General features: G+C 39.9%; 2 protein-coding genes across 2 annotated transcripts; both read right to left on the bottom strand.

The window, feature by feature from the left end:
- Positions 1-961: 961 nt before the first annotated feature.
- Positions 962-1,963, bottom strand: LOC122672241 (uncharacterized mitochondrial protein AtMg00810-like). The gene has a single exon (XM_043869737.1). The coding sequence runs from the start codon at positions 1,961-1,963 to the stop codon at positions 962-964; it is 1,002 nt and encodes a 333-aa protein (XP_043725672.1).
- A 15-nt stretch (positions 1,964-1,978) lies between these two features.
- LOC122672240 lies at positions 1,979-4,520 on the bottom strand. Its single transcript, XM_043869736.1, has 4 exons — positions 3,996-4,520; positions 3,552-3,839; positions 3,132-3,377; positions 1,979-2,866 (listed from the first exon to the last, which is right to left on the bottom strand). The coding sequence occupies exons 1-4, from the start codon at positions 4,518-4,520 to the stop codon at positions 1,979-1,981; spliced, it is 1,947 nt and encodes a 648-aa protein (XP_043725671.1).
- Positions 4,521-8,124: the final 3,604 nt, after the last annotated feature.

Below are 8,124 nucleotides of genomic sequence, written 5' to 3'. Positions count from 1 at the left end.
CGAAGTAGGAATTGAAAATTTATCATCTTTCTAGCAATGCCTCTAATCATGTTAAGGTCCCATACACTTGAAGTTCCAGTGTGGACTACACATTGCCATGGATGTGCAGGTTACATCAAACATTGGCTCTGTGGATATGGTCAGAACATAGCAAAGAGCATCTCTGTGCAAACATCCACACCATTTCCCTTATAAAAAGGGAAAGAATGCAATGGATGGAGGGCGATGCAGCCCTACCTGTAAAGGTCTCCACCACATCCTGTATTATAGCAACATAGGCCCTTGATTTGGTAACTTGACTGTTAGATAGATGGAGGAATCTCTTAATAGACCATATATGTCAAAATCTCTTCTGTATGGCCACTGATATGAGGCTTTCATCCTTAATTAAGGATCCCTGTTTCAGGTTTTTGGATTTACAGATATAGGCATTTAATTTGCAGTTTCATGGTTTCCGGTTGCAGGTTTCATGGCTTTAGATGTTTCCTTGGCATTTTCTACATAATCCAATAGCTTCCCTGGTGGCAGAGTGGGAAGCCTTCACAGTTTCTGTAACTTGAGAAAAGCAAGAAGAGAGAGCTGGTCTTATTGAATTCTGTAACTTGCTGTTCTTTGATTTTATCGTCAAACGGTAGGTTCTTCACCCTATCCACTTCTGATTTTGGGTTTTGAGATTTTAAGTGTTTCAGTTTTCAAAGAGACAAAGTTGCAGAGGAGAACACAAGAGATTAACGAGTTTCGGCCATTGCAGCCTACGTCCTCGGGTGAAAGCTCCCAAATCTTTTTCTTATCTTCGTTGGGAGAGGGATATCCATTAAATAGATGGAATACAGGGTGAGTTACTAAGCAAGGAAAACAAGGAAAAAGGAAACAAATATTCAAAATACAGTATCTACCAAAAACTCCAAATCTCCTTCCAAGAATAGGAGATCGGATCACACCACCTTGCCAATACTCCCCCTCAAGTTGGAGCGAAGACAACATCTGAGGTCAACTTGTTCATCATGACTTGAAATGATCCCCTGGGCAGTGCTTTAGTAAAAATATCAGCTAACTGGTCTTCACTGCAAACAAACGGGGTCTCAATAGTCTTATCTTGGACTTTTTCTCGCACAAAGTGACAGTCCACCTCAATGTGTTTAGTTTTTTCATGGAACACAGGGTTTGAGGCAATATGAGTAGCTGCTTGATTGTCACAAAAAAATTTTGTAGGTTTGGCAGTAGTCTCACACCCCAACTCTTGTAAAAGAATGCGAAGCCACACAATCTCACTCGTAGCAGAGGCCATGGCCCTATATTCGGCCTCTGCACTCAAGCGAGCAACACCACTCTGTTTTTTCCTCTTCCAAGTGACGATATTCCCACCAACAAAGGTGCAAAAGCCAGTGGTAGACCTCCTATCCACAGGGCTTCCAGCCCAGTCAGCATCAATATACCCAACAATTTCAGTGTGGCCATTATTTTTCATCAAGACCCCTCTTCCTGGAGAAGCTTTCAGATAGCGAAGTAGTTGATCAATTAATTCCATGTGACCATGTGTGGGAGCCTGCATGAACTGGCTAACATAACTCACAGCGTAAGCAATATCGGGTCTAGTAATGGTCAAATAAATCAGCCTTCCTACTAAACACTGGTATTGCCCAACATCGTGTAGAGGAGCATCATTAGTGGTGAACTTACTGCTGTAGGTCATAGGAACACTAGCTGCTTTGACTCCCAACTTGCCAGTCTCTTTAAGCAGATCAAGAGTATATTTTCGTTGAGAAAGAAACAAACCTTTGTGAGAACTAGCCACTTCAATACCCAAAAAATATTTCAATTTGCCGAGGTCTTTGATATCAAATTCCTGACTCAAATGGCGTTTGAGTGACTCAATCCCTGAATGATTGCTGCCAGTAATAACAAGATCGTCAACATAAACGAGAACGATCACAATACCTTTGTCATTGTTTTTTACAAACATTGATGAGTCAGACTCTCATCTTCGGAAGTCAAATCTGATGAGAGCAGCGCTAAGTTTATCGTACCACGCACGAGGGGACTGTTTAAGTCCGTATATAGAATTTTTGAGTTTGCAAACCATCCCATCTTGGTTCGGTAATGCATGACCTGGTGGGAGATCCATATACACTTCTTCTTCAAGGTCTCCGTGAAGGAACGCATTTTTTACGTCCATTTGGAAGAGAGACCATCCACAATTGACTGCCACAGACATGAGTACACGAACAGTGTTCATTTTCACAACTGGGGCAAATGTTTCTCTGTAGTCGACCCCGTAGGTTTGGGTATATCCTTTGGCAACAAGCCATGCCTTGTATCTCTCAACCGATCCATCACTGTTGTACTTGATTTTATAGATCCAACGACAACCAACAGTGTGCTTGCCAGTTGGTAAACGAACCAATTCCCAGGTATGATTTCGGTTAAGAGCTTGGAGCTCATCCTTCATGGCATTAACCCAAACAAGTTGTTTACTTGCTTCTTCAAAACTGGCCGGTTCTTTATGATTCTCAATTGTTGACAAAAAACTCAAGAACTTAGGAGAAATTTTGTCATAACTAATGCACTCCTGGATGGGATGTTGAACAGCATAATAAGTAGAAAAATCTCGAAGCCGAGTTGATGGCTTGGAGATACGTGTTGACTTGCGCACAGGAGCAAGAGTGGGAACAGGAACAGATGCTTCAGGCTCAATTACGTCTCTGTCCTTTGTATTAGGCTGATTTTCAACACCCTGAACACCCTGGTTCTTAATTTCAATCCTCTCATTTTCGGAATCATCATGCTGTTGAAGACCATCAACGGGAAGGGGAACTGGTGCAGGATCAAATTCAACAGAGAGATCCTTATAGTCACTGTACTCCCCCTAAATTTGATTCCTATCAGTAAAAAACATGTGAGCTTCATCGAAAACAACATCACGAGAAATGTGAAGACGTTTAGTACTTGGCTCATAACAGTTGTAGCCCTTTTTAAAGGATGAGTAGCCCACAAACACACTTTTTGGCACGAGGATCAAGTTTGCTATTAGTTTGAGAGTGAACATAACAAATGCATCCAAAAACTCTCAAATGAGAGATACTGAATTTCCGATCATGGAGAACCTCCATAGGAGTTTTGTAATTCAGTACCTTACTAGGAAGGCGATTAATGAGATAGCAACTTGTGAGAACAGCATCAGACCAATAAGACTTGGGTAACTGGCCAGAGAATAACAAAGCCCTGGTTACTTCAAGCAGGTGCCGATTCTTGCGCTCAGCAACTCCATTCTGTTGTGGGGTGCCAAAGCAAGAAGTTTGGTGAATAATACCCAAGCTATATAACACAGATTGGAACAGTCCATTGGTGTATTCAATCCCGTTGTCTGTGCGTAACACCTTAATACAAGTATTAAATTGATTGTGAATCATAGTGCAAAAATCTTAAAACACAGTGAGAACTTCACTCTTAGACTTAAGCAAGTATAACCAAGTAGAACAGGATATATCCTCAATAAAAGTAACAAAATATTTGTAACCATCCCTAGAATCAATAGGGGCACTCCCCCAAACATCTGAGTGTACTAAAGCAAATAACTCAATAGATATACGGGTACTTTGAGAGAAAGGAAGTCTTTGTTGTTTAGCAAAATGACATGGATCACAAGTACTAGAATCATGAGTCAAAGAAATATCAAGAGTAGCTAAAATCTTGTCAGCTGGGTGACCCATGCGCAAATGCCACAATGTAGAAGTCTCCGCAGCACTTTTCCTGGCAACAAAAGCATCATTATGAAGATCAACAGTGTAGAGACCATTTTGAAGCTGTTCTTCACCAATCATCTTCCTAGTGACGTGGTCCTGAAAAAGTACCTTTTGAGGAGAGAAAATAACATTGCAATTCCATTCTTTAGTACACTTGCTGACAGATATCAAATTTGAAGATAAATCAGGAACCAACAGAGCATCAGAATTTTTTGAAAAATTTTTAAGTTGTCAAACACCTTGAGTTGGAACCTGCACTTCGTTAGCCACAGTAATAGGAGGATATGAAGTACTAGTGGCAGTGTTAAAAGGCATATATGGGGAACCACACATATGGTCAATAGCACCAGAATCAATAATGAAACAATTTTTAGAGAAAGCATTAAGAGCATGAGCATTACCAGATGTCTTGACCATGTTTCCAGACTCAGTGGTAGGCCCGGCAGTGCCAGAAGAGGTCGTTCCATGTGTCTGAAGTAATTGTTGGAACTGGTGTGCTAAGGTCTCAAGCTTGGATTGGAAATCAGTGGTATTGGTTTGAACAGCCACCTTGGCATCTTGGCTTTTATCCTTACTTGGCCGAAGGTGGGGATGTAGGACCCAACACCTATCCTTTGAATGCCCATCACGATCACAATGATCATAGAGAAACCGGTTTTGCCCCTTACCTTTTCCCTTGGAAGATCTAGCACTTTTATCACCTTGCTGTTTATTGGTTGTAACATTATGGGCCGAGTTTTCAGTGGAATCCTTTTCAGGAATGGAATCATAATGCATGGCACGGTGTCTTGTTTCTTCTCTTTGTATTATAGCACAAACCGAAGCAAAAGAGGGCAAGGTGGTGCTCATAAGCACTTGTCATTTGAGGTCTTCGTACTCTGGTTTGATGCTAGCTAACAACTGAAAGATTTTGTCATGTTCTTCTCGCTTAACATAATCAGCAACAGCTTGAGTGGAAGGCCTATATTGACGAAGTTCATCCCATTTTTTGTTTAAATTCCCAAGGTGTTCAGTAAAGGACTGATTGGAACCTTGCTTAGAACGGCCAAGTTCCTGTTGTAATTAAAAAATGCAAGATGCATTGTTTGCCTGACCATACATCTCATTCAACGATTCCCACAGGGATTGAGCAGTGTCAGAGTATGCAAAAATCTCATAGACCTGAGATTCCATCGAGTTAAAAATCCAGGTCATGACCGAATGGTCACTAGCTTGCCGATCAACAAATTTGGGATCAGTCTCAAATGGGGCTTTAGTTTGGCCATTGATATTTCCCAGTTTGGACCTGCCCCCAAGAGCAATAATCACTGCTCGAGACCAAGGAAGAAAGTTTCTTCCATTTAACATCATAGAGGTGAGACGTTGGCTATTTGCTTCATGCGACACAGCCTTCATCGTACCAGAACCAGTACCAACATCTTGGCTTTGAACAATATCTTTACCAGACTCCTTATCACCCATGATAAATTCCAAAGGAACAAAGGAATGTAATATAAAGAAGAGAGGAACTTATCTGGACTTCACACACACTGGCAGAGGAACACCGAACAGCAACCCACGATCTCCAGAACTCCAATCAGCACTCCTTGAGAGAAGAAGATCAACCAGGATAATAATCCTCAACGTAACAGACTGGGATTAAACCCGCTTTGATACCATGTTTCAGTTTTCAAAGAGACAAAGTTGCAGAGGAGAACACAAGAGATTAACGAGGTTCGGCCATTGCAGCCTACGTCCTCGGGTGAAAGCTCCCAAATCTTTTTCTTATCTTCGTTGGGAGAGGGATATCCATTAAATAGATGGAATACAGGGTGAGTTACTAAGCAAGGAAAACAAGGAAAAAGGAAACAAATATTCAAAATACAGTATCTACCAAAAACTCCAAATCTCCTTCCAAGAATAGGAGATCGGATCACACCACCTTGCCAATATTAAGGAAGAAATTTCAGATAGAAAAGATGAGAGAGAGAGAGAGAGAGAATGGACTCTAGTAATGATATTTATCATTATTAGAACTAATAATGTAGTGATTGTGGTGGACTGTTCACATTTTTGTATTTATGTTAGATTGCAAAGTAATGGCACAATTACATAAGTAGTGGGGTAGTGTTAGTAGCAAGGTAATGGCAATCAGTGACTTGTTATCTAATGAAGAAACAATTGATTTTGATCTTCCTCTTCAATAATTTTTTTCTTGTTTTGTTCAATACATGTGAGAACATTAGGAAGGGTTATGGCAAGGTCCCCATTGGGTATTATCATTGAAGCATGGTTTGTGGCATGGTCTCATGGTTACTTGTAAATTTCAAACTTTACTTGTTGGGTCTTTAGCTCAAATTGGTAGAGCACTTGGAACATGAGGATGTCTCAAGCATGTTCCAAGGGGATGGTGGTTCGAATCCACCAAGACCCTTTTAGTTCAACTATTCATAGAAGACAATCATGAGCATCATACAATGTCTGCTTCTTAGTGGTTTTTTTTTTTTTTCTTTCTTTTTTTGTTGATAGTTTGAATGAATTTTGCCGCTTCTCTGGTTTTGAAGATGCAAAAATGAATGAGACATTTCCTATTTGTATTCTTTAAAACTTTTGTATGTCTAATCGATCTATAAACTTTTGTAATTTATAATGTTAATGGCATTTCTGTAATTTATAGTAACCTAATGGTGCATCTCTGTTGTAGAAACAGATTTTATTAAATACCTTTACATTACAAAAGTGTTCTAGATACATTCATGTAACAGGTTTATCAAACACCATTTTGCAACCCAATAACGTTATTCTGCAAACAAAAACACCAAATAATGTTTTTGGGAAGAAACGGCATAGAAACATGCGTAATGTTATCAAACGGTGCCTTAGTTTATTTCAGTTCTATATTTAGTTTTATTTTTGTGTTTCCAATTGAACTGGTTCAAATTGGTTGCATCCAATTGGTTCAATTTAAGTTGATTTTATTTAAGTGAACTTTTCTTATTTGCTACTATGATCTAATATCCTATTGGTTGATGAGGAATCTTTTAGTTTAAGAATTTTAAAGTGTTTTAAGTATTGGGGGTAATTAGGTCTTTCTATTTGAATTTGTTTTAACTTTAGATTATAACCCTCCAACAATTCTAAAGGAGGAATCAGATTTGCAATAGGAAATGACAATAGGCCATATGTTATATTAATAAAACGTGGGAGAGGCTCCCCCACAGTTTAGTTTTGAAAATAAAAATCGATTTATGTTGCCGCCTTTGCTTTTGCTACTCTGCTCCAGTCGTGAATGTTGTCTTGTGGATCTCAAGGTGAAGGGCTGGTGGATTCCAATGACTCCTTACATCTATTCATGATCGGGAGGTCTTCTTCAACCAATTTTCAAGCTGCTACTGCTGCTGATCTTCAAACCAGTAAGTTATTTAAATTCCTGCAATTTCCCTGCTTCCACTAATCCTCCAACCTAGCCCTAACCTATCCCAATCGACCCCCATTACCTTCTCCCATTAAACCCATTGATTCCCATAAACACTAACCTCCATAATTCTGTCCAGACCAATTTCCCCATTAGTTTACCTTCAAAATTCAACCACAGCTCCTACTCATCCACCCTTCCACTCGACCTGAACCCTAGGCCCATCCTCTCCTCAAAAACCTAATTCCCTCCATCTCTATTAAAACCCCAAAAAAATGCTAACTTCTATCTAGACCTATTCAGCCATCCAAAGCTACCCGTATTACAACCGAACCACCATTTTATTGCTTAGATCACTCAGCCAAAAGCCCTTGATAGAAATTCCACTTTAAACCCTAGTTCTAGCTATTTTCCCCTTCTCAAAACCAGAAACCCTAATCCTAGAAATTCCAGAATTTTAAACCTCGTCAGAATTAAACTAGCCTATATCAATAGACTTCTAAACACCTGCCCACTTTTATTATTTATCAAAACCATTCATCCCCCTCACCCTAACCCTAATTTTGGTTCAAACCCACCAATTCTGCCCCAATCAGCAAACAGTTTCAGAACCTCTATTTACCTGGCTCCTAGTAGGACTCTATCCTATCTAGGACTACATTAAGTGGTATCAGAGCCATGGATCAGCATGGCAATCCAACCCTTCCACACCCACCCGATCCTATGGCAGCAATGTTAGAGATGTTTCAAAATTCACTACTGACCAGAAGACTTTAGTTGAAGAGTTTAGAGCTGAACAGAGAGCTATTGCTGAAAGGCTGCAAGTAATTGAACATAGACAACTTGCACCTAATAGGGACAGCAATGATCCTCTATTAGAGGATAGATATCAATTGAATTCAGAAGTACATGGCACTCTGGAAAGAGAAAGGGATCACAGAGATCACTCCAGAGATCACAAAGATCAATCCAGAACTCACAGAGATC

This window comes from Telopea speciosissima, chromosome 8 (genome assembly GCF_018873765.1).
Source record: "Telopea speciosissima isolate NSW1024214 ecotype Mountain lineage chromosome 8, Tspe_v1, whole genome shotgun sequence".
Lineage (NCBI taxonomy): Eukaryota > Viridiplantae > Streptophyta > Magnoliopsida > Proteales > Proteaceae > Telopea > Telopea speciosissima.
The sequence above is the reverse complement of the archived record's forward strand: the minus strand, read 5'-3'. Positions and strand labels throughout refer to the sequence as shown.